The 15,325-nt window shown below is 36.5% G+C and overlaps 3 protein-coding genes across 4 annotated transcripts; 1 reads left to right on the top strand and 2 right to left on the bottom strand.

Moving 5' to 3' along the window:
• Positions 1–2,383: 2,383 nt before the first annotated feature.
• On the bottom strand, positions 2,384–3,828 carry LOC110425597 (LURP-one-like protein (DUF567)). 2 transcript variants are annotated; one of them, XM_021440509.2, is made up of 3 exons: positions 3,133–3,828; positions 2,832–3,056; positions 2,384–2,675 (listed from the first exon to the last, which is right to left on the bottom strand). In XM_021440509.2, exons 1-3 carry the CDS (start codon positions 3,361–3,363, stop codon positions 2,547–2,549), a joined length of 585 nt encoding a protein of 194 aa, XP_021296184.1. In that variant the 5' UTR covers positions 3,364–3,828; the 3' UTR covers positions 2,384–2,546. The 2 variants fall into 2 exon arrangements, with proteins under 2 accessions (XP_021296184.1, XP_021296186.1); XM_021440511.2 differs by having other exon boundaries at positions 2,832–3,053; positions 3,133–3,758.
• A 738-nt stretch (positions 3,829–4,566) lies between these two features.
• Positions 4,567–6,602, top strand: LOC110425598 (uncharacterized). The gene is made up of 3 exons (XM_021440512.2): positions 4,567–5,086; positions 6,086–6,155; positions 6,225–6,602. The coding sequence occupies exons 1-3, from the start codon at positions 4,736–4,738 to the stop codon at positions 6,275–6,277; spliced, it is 474 nt and encodes a 157-aa protein (XP_021296187.1). The 5' UTR covers positions 4,567–4,735; the 3' UTR covers positions 6,278–6,602.
• Positions 6,603–11,978: 5,376 nt separating this feature from the next.
• LOC110425183 (staphylococcal-like nuclease CAN2) lies at positions 11,979–14,321 on the bottom strand. The gene is made up of 9 exons (XM_021440011.2): positions 13,934–14,321; positions 13,683–13,738; positions 13,433–13,547; positions 13,203–13,313; positions 12,921–13,108; positions 12,773–12,829; positions 12,515–12,674; positions 12,367–12,435; positions 11,979–12,280 (listed from the first exon to the last, which is right to left on the bottom strand). The coding sequence occupies exons 1-9, from the start codon at positions 14,084–14,086 to the stop codon at positions 12,182–12,184; spliced, it is 1,008 nt and encodes a 335-aa protein (XP_021295686.1). The 5' UTR covers positions 14,087–14,321; the 3' UTR covers positions 11,979–12,181.
• Between the last annotated feature and the right edge of the window lie 1,004 nt (positions 14,322–15,325).

Raw genomic sequence — 15,325 nt, forward strand, 5'->3', positions numbered from 1 at the left:
TATAAGTGGTGAGGATCACTAAAGGTTCAAGAATATAAGATTTTGTAGCAATTAGACTTAGAGTTGAGATTTTTTGGGATCTTTTCAATCACTTCGTATTTGGGTTCCTTCCTGCCACTTTTGTTGAACAAATTCGTGGGGAAATAATGGACTGTTGTAAGAACAAGGACAGGCACAAAAATGATGCATTGTTAGAATAGAAGAAGGATATTTTGTTGTTTTTTTTCAACTAATTTCCATCCTAATCTTATCATGTCATTCTCTATGAATCATCTGCCCTATTTAATCTGTCATTTTCTGTGGAATTAGCTATAAAATTTTCTTGATTAGTTATTCTCTTACGTCTACACGGAAATTGATTAAACCTTATACAATGGTTGGATTAATTTTGGAACATGTTGCAAATCCTTGTCATTCAATGCTGTAATGTCAAGAAGTTAGCAGATACTTACAAGACAGGTTAAGGAAAATGCTGGAGCAAACGTTGGAAATAGTTATTTTACATCGACTTCTTATCTTGGAAATTATGTATCAGACTTTGAAGTAGTCCAACTAGAGGTTGAGTGTTTGAATGACTAAACCTTGCAAGATGGGGAAGAACAGAACCCGAATTCCCAGTTCTTTTTAATTGACGAATGGTACATGTTTTGACAGTAATGACGACAACATGTTGGAAATGTTTTCAATATCATATTCCTGAAACCCTGAAACAAGTTACAGCCATAGGAAAAGTTCAGACCTTCTCCATGAGTTGCACATCGCGAAGCCAAAGACAGGAAGCGAGACACAGAGAGAGAGTGGGGACAAAAAGGGTTCAAAACGACAGTAGCTTGATTGAATCATAGTGCATGGAAAAGAATCTGACAAAAGCCCAAGTTGAGAATGTTCATTTTAAGCACCAAAGTGAGAACTTGTTCTCTGGTGTCAAACCAGAATTTGCAAATGCTGTTTTGAGGCCACTGAAAAGTGTCTATCCTTTCATTTTCACTGTTCCATTGGGCCCCAAGGAATGCGTCCACCATTTTTCGCTCACTGATTTCAACGGGAACACAGTAGCCCGAAAGAGATTTAAATCCAATCCATATTGTATACATTGCTTGTGGTCAGAACTGTTGCAACCGGAAAGCCTCGAACTAATCAAAAGGCAGAAAGAAAGATTCTTTAGCTAATCGTTTTCACTTATGGGTCCTGGTTTAGATTGATTGATTGAAAATGGCAACCTCAGTGCGCCCGATAAAAGGGTTAATCTTGACAAGTCCATTGCCTAATGGACCAAGGCCCGTGTATATGTTCTGTAGATATCAGTATCATGGTGGATGGGATTTTGTTTATGAACTCTGGTAATGGGAGTGTCAGTTGTTGTGATGCTGGCCCCTGATGCTTCTGCATCAAAGCTATGCTGTATACATGTTTAGAATTTTGATTCGTTTAATTAATCTTGTCATTTTCATATTTTTTTTACATGATATGAATTGTTAGGTTTACAAGTTACCCTTGCATTTTATTGATGGAATTTGATAAGGAGCTATCAGATATTGTAATCCTGGTCCTGTATGCTTATTCTGCATCAAAGTTTTGCTTCCATATGTGGACACTAGCTTGACGGGATTGGCAAGAATTAGGAGTGTGCAGCGGTCGGTCATTGCAACCGATCGCAATCGTCGGTAATGGTAATCGACGGTTGCAATAACAACCGTTGGTTGTTTCGATCAGTCTCGTCGGTCGATCGGCTCGGTCTTTGGGGAGGAAGGAGTCCCCCCTAACCGACCGAATAACCTGTGATTCTTTTTTTTTAGGGGGCAGAAAGACAAAACTTCCTTTCATTAACCCCCTAAAGGCTAAAGCAACCCTTACCCCTTATTTGCCCCTGACCTAATTCCCCTCTTCCCCTTTCCTACTTTCTGCCTCTCCCTGACTCCCTCTCTAACCCCTCAAAATTGAAATCAACTCATCCTAAAAAATCGACTGAATAGACTGAATCGAGATTCCTAAAAATCGATAAAAATCGACTTTACATTTTATGCGGTTTCATCGATTATAATATTAAAATTTTTTTATCAATTTTACCAAAAACCGAATCGAAATTGATCGAACCGAGCTATGCACACTCCTAGCAAGAATGCATATTTCAAGGAGGTTGAGATGAATCAGTTCCATCCATGTTTCTAAGCAAGGTTTTCAATGGGAAAGCCAGCCTGCTTTAACCTGTTTTGCATGGGCCGATTGAACATCCAGCCGAATTTGCTAAGTCCTAGGTGTTAGCCTGTTGAGATTTTCCAGACATCAAATGAGTCACAGTTCATGAAGCAAACAAAAGATCCAACCCAAATGACTGACATTAGGCCCAATGACAAACAAAGAAATAAAAAAATTGCATCCTAGATTTGTGTAACTGGTCAGGAATATTATACACTTCAATCTAAGTTTGATCTCCCTTCTGGGGGTGTGCATGTGCAAGGGAAGTGTGCTACTCTGGGATTCATTACAGCAGAAGATAATTCATACAAGCTTTGGAGGAAAAAAACCAAAAGCTTTAGACTGAAGTATTATGCATTGTCATTCTCGTGCATAATTACCACCAAAGCTACAATGAAGGCATAGTCCACCTCTGGATACACTTTTACCTTGAAACTTTCTTTGCCCTTGCAGCTCCCCCATGTGAAATTGTGGCTAACCTGTATATTCATATGACATTGGATCAAAGAAATTAAGAAAAAGGAAACAAAAGAAGAAATATCACATTGGTTTATATGTGTCCAACATTTTCAGGAATTCTAAAGAAATTCTGCTGCTAATGCAAAATCAAACACATCAGAAAGAGCTTGGTATACCTCTGCAATGATTGAATTGCCTCTCCGAACTTTGAAAGAAAGGGAAGCAAAACTTCCGGTCACACGAAAATCGCGGCCATCGTCCTTATAGCTGCTTGCTAAGCAAACATCAAGCTTGTTTTTGATCTGGAGAGCATTGGATCGTCGCACGCAGCAGAGAAAATGGTCCTTCTCCGAGCTTTCACCTTGATGAACTACCCATTGCTGTTTCCAGGATAATGCCTGCTGGATTTCCAGAAACTCCTATCACTATTACTATCCAGGATAATGGTTTCTTTCTGAGGGCAAAATGTTTGCATACCTTTTCGCGCATGGTGATGACAGGCAAACCAGAAGGATCCTTCATGACCCTTTTCCTCTGGAAGTTCCAGACACCGCCATCGACTTGAAGGAGAACGTTCCCGGTTGCATCAAACACATCGTAGTGTGCATTAGAAAACGATTGTATTTTCCTCTTGACAAGGAGCTCCATCGTGTAAGGGACACAGAATCGATCCCCGACAACCTTGATGATCTGATCATCACTTGCCATTCTGAAATCAAATATAGACTATTGATCGATGCTGATACACTCTTAAAAACCAGATCTCAGGTTCTTGGCCTTCTGCTTTATCAAGGAGACAAAAGAGACGCTTCAAAGAGGGACCCCCTTGGAGGCTGGCAGCCCTTTTTGCATTTCCTGGAAATGAAGCTCTTTGAATATGGGAAACGCGGCAACAGTGTCAAGACAGATTTTTACTTTATTTTAATACTAGCAAAAGGGCTCAAACTAGAAATCTTATCCTTTAAGTAATACTATAATTTAGTCCTTTTGGAAGAACAAGAAGATGCAAAGCAGATGGAAACAGAATTCCAGAAAGTATGAAAAAAGATGTCTAATATGCTAAACATCTGTACAAAGATATCTTTCAATACTTTTGACCTTAGAATTTAAAATCAATGAAAATGTCATCATCCAATAGACCCCATTAATTTGAAAATTGACAAATTGATAGCTCATAAAAATTATGTACAAACCAAAAAAGAGAGCTCCATCGAGCTGTTTTCTTTCATAACTTGACACCCTTTTAACATGGAAAACAAGGGGTTTGTCTTTTAATTGACAAAGCTGAAGGAGATGCAAACTAAAACAATGACATACCTTTAACAGAGAACAGGGTTTTCAAGGGTCAAACAGTACCATGAATGCAGGCTAATTTGACCTTCAATTGTTGAATAAAACTCAAGAAAAGGACAAAGATGGGGGGAAGGGGAGGATTGGGAGAAGTATTATTTTTGCACAAGAAACAAAATTTTGGTACCTGTTTTGTCATGAATTTTGAAGGACAAATTGTTCTTAATGGCAGCTAAAGATTCTAATTTTGAGTATCTAAAAATGATTGAATTTTTGTTTTTCCTAACTAACATTGCTTCTTTTTTGAGGAAGTTGTTCATTTAACTGATTTGTCATGATTTACACTAAATCCATACCATAAACAGATTAACCATTGTAACCTTAAACCCCAAATTTGCTTAACATCTAAAATTGCTTAGACCTAATGCTTTGAACCACTTGATCGCATTCATATGTTCATAACTTAAAATTGGAATGTCTTTTTTTGTAATTTAATATTGTAAAATAGAAAAATAAAGTAAAATATTGAAAAAAAAGGGTAATTTGCAAAAAATGAATAAATCTAATGCATTGGTACTTTCACTGTAAGATCTAAGGCCTATCCAAAAAGGTGACTGTGGCCATGGAAACAAGATAAAATAATAAGAAGCATCAAATAATCCAAACAAATGCACTAAAAAATGTGAACCCATTTCTCTGCCTTTTTCCTTTCTTAACTCATTAAAAAGAATTTTCAAAAATAGTTCTGAATTGAAAGAAGGAAAATAAAAGAGAACTCTGTGTCTGTTTTATGGGAAGATCAATTCTTTGTACGACCAAAGGTCAAGGCTTTGCGAAAGCGGTCCCATCAGACAAACTTCACAGGCCAAAACACGCAAAACCCACATCGAGAAACCGAGTGGCTTGCCAAGAAAACGCGAGTTCGCGTGGGGTACGAGTCGACTCGGAGCGAGTCAAGCAGAAGGAGATGGATAGCTGGGGTGACCGGGATCGAATTCCGCTGGCTCAGGTGGTTTCTGAGTTGGTAAAAGGATGGTTTCAAGACGCTCTCAAGGAGGCCAAGACTGGTGATACCAATATGCAAGTCCTTGTTGGACAGATGTATTGCAGTGGCTTTGGTGTTCCTAAAGATGTCCAAAAGGTACCCCTTTTTTGTGCTTCTTTTTTCCGCGTAAATTTTAATTATGGAATGAATTTTTTTATTGGTATTATAGATGCTTGAAAAACGGCTAATCTGATTCATATTTGCAGCTTTTCATGTTGGTATAATTCGTTTTGTTGGGACTTTTATTTGATTTTATTTCCGTTTGTGGTGTGGTTATAATCTTAAAGATGGTTTAAAAGGGGCTAATTTGATTCATTTTGGTGGATTTTCATGTTGGAATAATTTATCCTGTTTTCTGTACTTTCCGGGGACTCTTTAGTTTTATGGTGTGTTTATCATCAGAATCATTGCATGTTTTACTCATTTTGCTTTTCATTTAATTGTTGAGAAGAGTGGGGGTTTGGATCTAAGATCCCTTTCTCTTTTTGGGTATTTCCACTGCGGGAAAAGCTACTTCACTTAAAGGAATATTCTTTGAAATCTGAACTTTACAAGCCCCACATGTTGGTTTTATCTCTTGCACTTCTCTCCAAAGAATAGGTGCTTGATGTTTCAGAGCGTATTCCTGTGTTGGTGGATGATACCTGAGAGGTCTCCATCCTTTTTTCAATTATTTTTTTGAACCACACTGCAAGAGATTTCAGCTTAAATTTTTGGAAAATCAGTTGCAACACAATCTAATGGCCAAAAATATGGCAACCATTGTATGCTTGAAATACTGGTCACCCTTGAAATGACATCTCTTCAAGCGACATATTAATGTTCCTTCAACTCATAAACTACAGAATTTTTCAATAAGTTTACTATTGATACTAGAGAAACTCAGTGACTTTGCTACAATCTAAGTTAGGACAAACCCATTGCCCCTGTTGGGCGAATTGGGAGGATTTTAAATTTCAGTTCTTAATTTGCTACTAGATTGCTCTTGTTGCCAGTTATTGTTACTTTATTTCTTGGTTGTATCATGTATATTTGATACCCTTTGTGAACTTCAGAATCCTGACTGTATTAGTTAATCATTTCTTCGGAAATCAGGGGCGTGCTTGGATTGGTAAAGCTTCAAGGAGTCGTTCTTCAGTTTGGAAAGTTAGTGATAAGCATCCAGGTACAGACTCTCTCTCTCTTAGAGTAGGCTCATTAACTGCTTTCGGAATTGATCTTGGGTTTCCTTCAGGTTACAACGCAAGTGACTCAGACTCTGATGAATTGAAGGGTGATGCAAAATAAGGTCAAACCGGTATTCTTTTCAAAATTATCAACGAATATGCAAGTCGTTTCCAATCATTGGACAACTAACAAATTGTTAGTTATTTCTCTGTTTATTGTTACTTACCTCATTGATGGAATTATCAGCTATAAATATGATAGTTATCTTGATTTTGATCCCTGTTATGGATCCTTTAATTACCTCATCTTTGTGCCTCACTTGATTATTTTTAGGTTACTTTTGAGATTTCTGATTACAGGTCTAGCTCTTGTATTTGTGTAACTTGCATATGAAGTCCTGTGGCCTGCCTTTTGATGTGTTAAATTGGCCAGTGATCTTTGGTAATGACTAGTAAAGATCTTCCATTTTCTCCACAGAAATTTACTTTGATAATCTGAGCCATCTGACAATCTGAAATTTCAATTTCCATTAGAAAAAACCATTAATTCAAGAACTAATTACAGTATTGTAACATAAACCAGCTCTTACCTGAGTGACTGATCAATCTTTCCACGTCTCAAGTTGGTTTCAAATATGTTCAATTCCTTGTCAGCATGTTGGCAATTTTTTAAGACTTGTGAAAGCTTAGATAAGGCCTACAAAGGTCTTATTTACTTACAAGCACCCATGTTCCCATTAAAATTTTAGCACTTGCTTAGAAGGTTCCAACATCTTAAGCACGTCTGCTTACTAGCCTCTTTGTCTGACCATAACCGGATTTGGTTAGGAGAAAATGATATTGATTAGGGACCAAAAACGTTCAATTCTTTAACCATTGGAATGTTGAAGATGGCTCTAAAGAGGTTTTCTCAAGGGCTTGGGATGCAAGTCGTAGTAAACATAGGAGCAAGGGTGACTTATGGCAGAGGCTAAGACTGACCAAACCAGCCATTAAGGAATGGCAGTCCAGTAAATGGGGAAATTGTCAACAGAAAATTAAGGCGCTGAGAAAGGATACTCAGAGGAAAATGCATGAGTGGCAGAATTGTGCAGAGAATAGAGCAGTTAGATAAGAGATAATATAAATGAGAGCTAATCTTTGGACACTTTATAGAGCTGAGGAAAGATCATGGCACCAAAGTCGAGGGTGAAGCGGTTCCTTGAGGGGGATAGAAATACCATATTCTTTCATGTTGCTGCTTCTGGTACATTGATCGAATAACAATGAATATTTCTATGGTTGTTGAACCTATAGATATTAAGGAGAAGGTAGTTCGACACTTTGAGAAAGTAGTAGATCGGTGGCCAAGCTTAGATATTGGAATGTGGATATCACCTCTTTATCTGAGCATTGCGCACTGTTGTTAGAGGATTTGTGTTCAGAGGAAAAGGTGGAGGAAGCTATATTTAATTACGATGGAAACAAGGCTTCAAGGCCACACGGGTTTAACTTCAATTTTTTCAAATCATAGTGGTTGACGATTAACGGGGAGGTGATGGCTTTCTTGCAGAAATTCTATGAGACGGGTTCTTTGGATAATAAGATTAACTCTTCATTCGTTACCCTTATTCCCAAATGTAAGAATCCCACGGCTCTCAATGAATACAAACCCATTAGTTTGATAGGGATTGTTTATAAGGAGGTTACTAAAGTCTTGGACAATAGACTTAGATTGGTGATAGAAGAAGTGGTGGATCCAAGCCAATATGCTTTCATTAAAGGTAGGCAAGTCACGGATTGCGCACTCATTGTGGGCAATCTCCAAAAGAGTAGAGAGGGAGGCGTGTTTTTTAAAGTGGACTTTGAAAAGGCCTATGATGGTGTGGATTGGAATTTCCTTGAGTTTGTGATGAGGAAGACAGGGTTTCAAGAGAGGTGGAGGAAATGGATTATGTCATGAATCACTCCAATTGTTGTTTCAGTTTAGATGAATGGGTCACGCACTAAACAAGTTATATTGAGATATGGCTTAAAACAAGGTCGTTTTCTATCTCTGTTTCTTTTTAACATGGTAACAGAAGTTTTTAGTGCCCTCATGAATAAGGTAGTCGCTTAAGGAATGTGTAAAGGAGTTGAAGTGGGAAATAGTGATCCTATCAAATTTCATCTCCAATTTGTGGATGACACCATGATTTTTAGCAAATCGGTGTTTGATACTGTCCTTAATATGTAAAGGGTTTTGAAAAGTTTTCAAGTTATTTTCAGACTCAAAATTAATTTTCAAAAAAGTAGTTTATATGGGATCACAGTTGGGGATTTAGTGGAGACTTGGGCTACCAGAATTTCGTGCCTTGTTGGTTGTTTACCATCGACTTATTTAAGCCTCCCATTGGGGACTAGGCACCTCTTTAAAGGTATTTGGCGACCGATGATTGAAAGATTTGAAGCTAGACTTGTCGGTTGGAGTTCTAATCTGTTATTAGTAGGGGGAGGATTACTTTGATTAATTTTGTTCTTGCTAGCCTATCGATGTACTTCATGTCACTATTTGAGATGCTTAAAAGGGTCAAGGAGGAATTGCATAGGATCCAAAGGTGGTTCTTGTGGGGATGCTTGATGGAAAGGGGACATATTCATTGGGTGGATTGGGATACAGTTTGCAAACCTAGAGATTGTGGGGGACTTGGTTTAGTTGATATCTAGTTGAAGAATAAAGCTCCATTGAATAAATGGATTTGGAGGTATGGTGAGGAAAAAGAGAGTCTATGGAGATCAGTCATCATTGCAAAAAAAAAGAGAGATAATATAAGATTGATTCCATATGACTCGGGTGATAGACATCCATTTATCATTTAGAGAAATAATATTTGTTCACTAACCCCTTCAGGGAGTCTTTCTTCTTTTGTGTTTACAAGTATTGGCTACTTAGTTGAGAACGAGGCCTATGTACACTTTTGGGAGGACAAATGGATAAAAGGTCTCATCCTTAAAACTGCCTTCCTTGCATCTTCACTTTAGCCGTAAATAAAACCAACAAAGTTAGTGAGTTTGGATCTTAGGTAAATAATGAATGGCAATGGAGTGTGAAGCTTAGGCAAAGAGTCTTTGATTGGGAAACTGTGGCATGGGAGTAGTTTAATGGCTGCTTGAAAGATTTTTCTCTTGCTCATAACATTAACGACAAGTTGATATGGAAACATACTCCAAGTGGGCAGTACACCTCAAACTCCTTCTATGAAGTGGTGCTAAACAATGGTGCCCTTTGAAAAAATGTTTGAGCGGGGTTGACCCCCCCAAAGGTTGGGGTCCTTGTGTGGCAAATCATCAATGGTCGAGTGGTAGTTAAAGAGGAACTAGTTAAACAGAATCTTATGTGCAGGGAAGCTATCATATGTGTTTTAGGCAACCAAGAAATGAAGTCAGTTAACCACATTTTCGTTACTTGTATGGAGTCATAGAGGGTGTGGAGTAGGTCGTGTGGAGAATGGAGAATAATAGGCTGTATCCCCAAGGATATGAAGTCTTTTTTTATCGCATGGAACTGATATATTGTGGAAATGACTAAAGGAAAAGTGTGGAAAATGTCTTTCTTCACAATAGAAATGAAGTGGTCTTCGATGAGAAAATTTGGGATGCTACCAAAATTTTTGACATTATTAAAATGAGATTAGCTTGGTGGGTCAAATTCAAGTGGCCAAGAGAAAATGGATCTATTTCAAACATTAGCAATGCTCCACAAGTGGCCTGTGTGACAACTATAAATAAGACGATCAATAGTGCTATTTTATGGGAAAGTCCGCTTAAAGGATGGCTTAAATTCAACACAAATGGGGCTGCATAAGGCTGCTCAGGTCAACTAGGGATTGGAGGTGTGCTACGGAATGATTTAGGAAAAGTGAAGCTTATTTTTTCTTAGAAAGTAGGTTAGGATGATGCGAACCTTGCTGAAATTATAGTGATACAAGAGGCCATGATCATCTTCGCAGCTTCCTCTTGGGTTAACCTTGCTAGTATTTTTATTGAAAATGACTCCAGGAATACAGTTACTTAGGGATTGGAGGTGTGCTACGGAATGATTTGGGAAAGGTGAAACTTGTTTTCTCTTAGAAAGTAGGTTCGGGTGATGCGAACCTTGCTGAAATTATGGTGATACAAGAGGCCATGATCATCTTCGCAGCTTCCTCTTGGGTTAACCTTGCTAGTATTATTATTGAAAATGACTCTAGGAATACAATTACTTGGATAATCAAAACAAAGGCTACTTCATGGAGGTTGTGACATTTTATCTTCGAGATCTTATCCTTTAAAACCAAAGTGGGTGATTGGTAGATTTGACATATTGCAAGGGTAAGTAACGAGTTGGTGAATAACCTTGCTAAATTGAGAGTTGATAGAATCAATGACTTGTTTCAATTTTCTTCCTAATCAGTGGTTAGTTGTGTTAGGGGGCTTGTAACACCATGGCCAATGGGCTCAATACTACGAGTAGCATAATGCATATGGAGAGGATCCTGAATGCAAGGATTTAGAGGAAAAAGAAACAAGCAAATGGTACTATTTCTTTTTCTTGCTTGTTTTGGTTGGAATCGTTTGAGAGGCATTGGATGTATAACTGTGAATGTATAGGATTGAGTTGTGAACGTGTATAGTTTTTAGTTTTTGCTATTGACTATATTTTTGTAAGCCAGCTTGATTACAGAGTACGAAGATTGATATAGTCACATTACTTTATTTTTTTGTAAAAGGTTTACCTTGTTCTGATTATGAAATAATCTTAATTTTTTTATAAAAAAAGTAGCCACTTATTTATAAACTCAGGATTTTAAATTCATATTTAAAATCTTCTTTCTATTTAATGACCATTTGGTGTAATTACTTTGGTAATTTTAACAGACTTTTTTATATTATGTTAATATAATCGAGGCAATGCTTAATGCATCATATTGATATTTTGACAAGTAGTGTTGAGCTTGTAAAACCATTTAGGTGTCATGCTGATATTTGCCATGTGTTCTAATATACTGAATACAATGAAGGTGAAAGTAGTTATTAGTTGAACAATGGCGCTTTAGATTTTGATTTCTTTATAAGTTTAAGACTTGCAATGTAAATGTAATCGCAACTTAATTAAGTTGCAGTAAAATATATTTCGAAAAATGTTTTCAAAATTTATGCTTGTTTGGAAGTCGAAAAATTAATTTAAAATGTAAAACATTTTACAAGTCAATACGGTTAATTACAAAAAATGTCTTACGCCCTTCAACATTTTTCAGAAAACAATAAAAACACTTTTATACTAAGTTTATAAGTATAAGTTTGATGAATATTAATATTTAACTTTAAATATTAAAAAATAAAAATATTTAATATATAACTTTAAAATAATTAATTTTAAATATTAAATTATACAACACTATTAAAATGGAAAAAAAATATTTTAATGAAACCATTCAATGCAATTAAATTTTTTATTTATGAATGAAATAAATTTTACAAATAATTATGATTAAAAATATTTCAATAATGTTCATTTGGTGAATACATATATATAATAGGTTTAAATCTTACTAAAAATTATAATAAAAAATATTTCAATGATCGTCATTTAATGAATACATATTTATAAGTATATGTTTTGGATATCTTACACAATTGATGAATATTTATAGTTTTATAGTTATGATAAAAGAGTGATAAGATGAATTTTTTTTTGAAAATTAGAGTTTATTTTCATCACAGATATGTGGTTAAATGTTTTGAGAAATATCATTATTGATTTTATCTATTTTCATTTCCATTCTTAATTTTGATCCAAAATTAGTGAAAATCAAATATTAATATTGTTTTGTAATCAACTCCTATTTATTATTTTAACACTTAAGTAATTCCACCATGATGAAAAATATTTTTCATAAAATAATCCAAACAACAAAAAAACATTAAATTTTCCTATAAAATATTTTTCACAAAAAAATTTGTCCCTAACAAATCAATTTTCGATTATCAAACGTACAGTAAGTTTATTTATTTTATCAAGACAATGTCATCTGCCTTCTCGTTTGTCCTTTCTCCATTCCCATGGTTTCTCAGGATTTGATGAAGCCCACAAACCAATTCGTTTCGCTCGAGCCTCTTTTTCCCACTATTATTAAACAGGTAAACCGTATTAGAATTGCCAGTTTGAAGTTTTAACAGAAAGAATTGTAAGAGCTATTGATTATTACTCACAGTTGCAAGTTCTATGCGTTGGTCGTAGGCTGAGTAATGCCATGCAAGTCCTTTTTTCAGCATTATTTCCTGTTTGACAGAGAGATTAGAGAAACTAGTTGGTTCTTATGAGGTTAAGCCAGGAGATGAATACTCCATGAACTAATACCTGTACAAATTTGCCATTACAGTATATATCACCAACACAACGGCCATAACGATCTTCTCCATAAACAAGAACTCGTAAACATTTCCCTTGAACAAGTTTAATCAACTCTTCTTTTGCTTCTTTGCCATAAGGCATTGAACTCTCCGGCGCATCTATACCCCTATATACATCCAGAATCAATTACAATCATTATCCACAGTCATCATAGACGAGATTTGGCTGATGAAACCTTCAAACTCAAGAAACAAATAATGTTACCTTAGCCTGACGCGATACTTTCGAGCAAGGATCTCCTGATTCTGAAGATTCAAGACCCTGGTGTAAGAATCTGGACTATTAGAAACCATTGGTCTTAGTAGAAGACTTCAACAAAAAGAAATTGATCAGGAGATTTAGATAGCCAAACCTGTATCCTGCATCAGTAATCTTCTTGTGAAGTGCATCTGCTTTTGTATAATTCTTCTCAGCTCGTGCTTCTGATCTTTGAACTGCTGCCAATTGCACATCTCTAGGTACATTTGATGACTCCCTCGGATCTGAAGTACTTACATACACTGTAAGGGTATCTCCATCTGGTATTGCTTTCACATCCACCTAATTTAATCAGAGTATTTTTTCAGTTTCAAATTCTCTATCCAAGTTACTTCATTGAATGATAATTTGAAGTTTCAAGAAAGACAATCCTTACAGGTAGAGTCTGCAATTCAAACTTGACTCCCTCGGGCAACGATGTTGGGGCGCTAGCAGGTGGCTGGACAAGCGCATGAGGAAGAGGAAGACCATAGAATGCCAATAATCCCTACAAACATTCAAATAAAGAACAATCCCACCATGCATTAATTTCCTGTTCTCTCTTATGCTAAGCAATTTGTAGCAATCTCAATATGTTTTAAGATTAATGCTGCTGCCTCTTATTACCTCAACATCTGCCTTTTGATGTCTCTTCAAGGTCTGAATGACAAACCTTGAAGCCTCCTCAGGTGTTTTTGGTGGGGGTTTAGCTTCTCTCCAAGCCTCGAGTAACTTTCTATACCTTCATTAGTTGTCAAACTTCAGACAGACCAGAAAAATCAAGCAAAGAAAGTATATATATGCAAATTAACTGAATACGGTATCTGCTCATAATCACATCATCATTGTTCATAGTTGAGGAAATTAATTAAATTACCAGTTAGCCTGAGCCTTCTTGGATGAAACAACATGCTTACTTAGCCCTTCAGGAACCTAAAACAAGTTGGCAATTCAATTAAAACAAACCCAGATTTTTTTTGAAGCTCAAATAGCCTAATAATATACTCGAAACTAATTGTATCTCATCAAAATTTGCTGTAAGCTAACAGAAGAAGGTAAACAAAACGTAACATAACAGAATTAGAGCAACCGGGCTTGAATTACAGCAGCAATGTTCATGAAACAAACCTGGGAGGTGATTTCAAACTGAAAGATATCATGGGCAAGAGCTGAAACCCCAACGTTGGCTGTCGAGACACCCTGGGGGCCATGTGATCCTGCGTCTCCACCGGTGGTTGGCTTGCAGCAATAGCTGAACAGGAACCTCAGTGCATTCCCCATGTCTCCAAAATCCTCTCAAATCTAAAAATTTCGTTTGAAGGGTAGCAGAGATTTAAACCGAAGGAGGAAAACTAAAGCTCAAACAAGAAAGGGAAAAAAGTAGCAGGCAAGGGAGCAACGGATAGCTTTGAAGGGAAGATAAACAAAGAATAAGATTACGGAGAAACACGTGGTGAGTTCTGGTTGGTGGGAAATGATTAAATGCGTGTCTTTTTACGATGAAGATCTATGAATTGTGCGCGGTTAAACTTGAAGTCAACGGTTTTTTCCTGTTTCTGCCGTATGCTGTAAGAATACTATAGGCCGTTGCTTGGAGGTATGCCCGGAGTGGGATCGTGGGCCGGTTTTGCTAATGTTTATTTAATTGAAAAGTTTGAACCAGGTTAAGCCTCATCATCAATCTCATACAATCCTAGCTTCCTTCCCTAAAGCTGGAACCACGTGGCTCGAAGCTCTTGTTGCCTCCATCCCTTACTCTAGAGATCGAAACTGTTGGCAAAATCCTTCTCCAGAGGGTCTTCAATACTAACCTTTCGTTACTCATTCCTGCCTGATCACATCAGGACCTCTGGCTGCAGCATTTGTTTACACCTCTCGCCATCCTGCTGACACTTTTGGCACCTCCATGCCAAGAAGTTTGGCACAGATATCACCGTAGAAGAAGCCTTTTCGATGAATTCTGTGAGGAGAGTTTGTGCCTTCAGGTCCATACTTGTCTACCTTTCGGTTCTTAATCATTTGTATGATGCAGCCTAGTACAAAGTTATTGGAATATTAATATATGTGAATAAATTAATAATCACTCATGTATATATTGTCCTAGATAAGTGTTGATCTTTTCATTTTTTTTTATTATTACTTTACTCGATATTAGAATTTATGAGACGAAGGAAAATTACATGTTAAATTCAATAGATTTTCATGTAAAAAAACACTAATATTCTATAAGAATATTAGATGTTTAAAAAGCTATGTATTGTTAATCTATGTATTCTTAAAGCTAAACATGGTTAGGTTCAGGTCATACCACAAAGACAAAGAGAAGATAATTTAAGGCCCCCTCTTCCCCAAAAGTCTAAAGGGCATATTGTTCTTTAATGGAACAAACGGTTCACATTTGAGGATTCAATTTTTGCACTTGTATATGGGGTACAACTGTGTAACACCCTTTAATACAAGTAAAAAGCTTTCCTTAAAACTAAAGACTCTGTTAACATACCTATTAAAATATTAATCTAA

The sequence above is a fragment of the Theobroma umbraticum genome, unplaced genomic scaffold, assembly GCF_002168275.2.
Source record: "Theobroma umbraticum cultivar Fairchild unplaced genomic scaffold, ASM216827v3 scaffold_81.0, whole genome shotgun sequence".
Lineage (NCBI taxonomy): Eukaryota > Viridiplantae > Streptophyta > Magnoliopsida > Malvales > Malvaceae > Theobroma > Theobroma umbraticum.

What these genes read in the sequence shown, in the direction of transcription:
- LOC110425597 (XM_021440509.2), bottom strand. Translation starts at nt 3,363, where the DNA reads ATGGCAAGTGATGATCAGATCATCAAGGTTGTCGGGGATCGATTCTGT. An exon ending in TCATCACCATGCGCGAAAAG is followed by an intron (nt 3,057 to 3,132) that starts GTATGCAAACAT and finishes CTGGAAATCCAG; the next exon opens with CAGGCATTATCCTGGAAACA. An exon ending in GCAATTCAATCATTGCAGAG is followed by an intron (nt 2,676 to 2,831) that starts GTATACCAAGCT and finishes ATGAATATACAG; the next exon opens with GTTAGCCACAATTTCACATG.
- LOC110425598 (XM_021440512.2), top strand. Translation starts at nt 4,736, where the DNA reads ATGGGAAGATCAATTCTTTGTACGACCAAAGGTCAAGGCTTTGCGAAA. An exon ending in TTCCTAAAGATGTCCAAAAG is followed by an intron (nt 5,087 to 6,085) that starts GTACCCCTTTTT and finishes TTCGGAAATCAG; the next exon opens with GGGCGTGCTTGGATTGGTAA. An exon ending in AGTTAGTGATAAGCATCCAG is followed by an intron (nt 6,156 to 6,224) that starts GTACAGACTCTC and finishes GGTTTCCTTCAG; the next exon opens with GTTACAACGCAAGTGACTCA.
- LOC110425183 (XM_021440011.2), bottom strand. Translation starts at nt 14,086, where the DNA reads ATGGGGAATGCACTGAGGTTCCTGTTCAGCTATTGCTGCAAGCCAACC. An exon ending in AAGTATCGCGTCAGGCTAAG is followed by an intron (nt 12,675 to 12,772) that starts GTAACATTATTT and finishes GGATGTATATAG; the next exon opens with GGGTATAGATGCGCCGGAGA. An exon ending in GTAATGGCAAATTTGTACAG is followed by an intron (nt 12,436 to 12,514) that starts GTATTAGTTCAT and finishes TCTGTCAAACAG; the next exon opens with GAAATAATGCTGAAAAAAGG.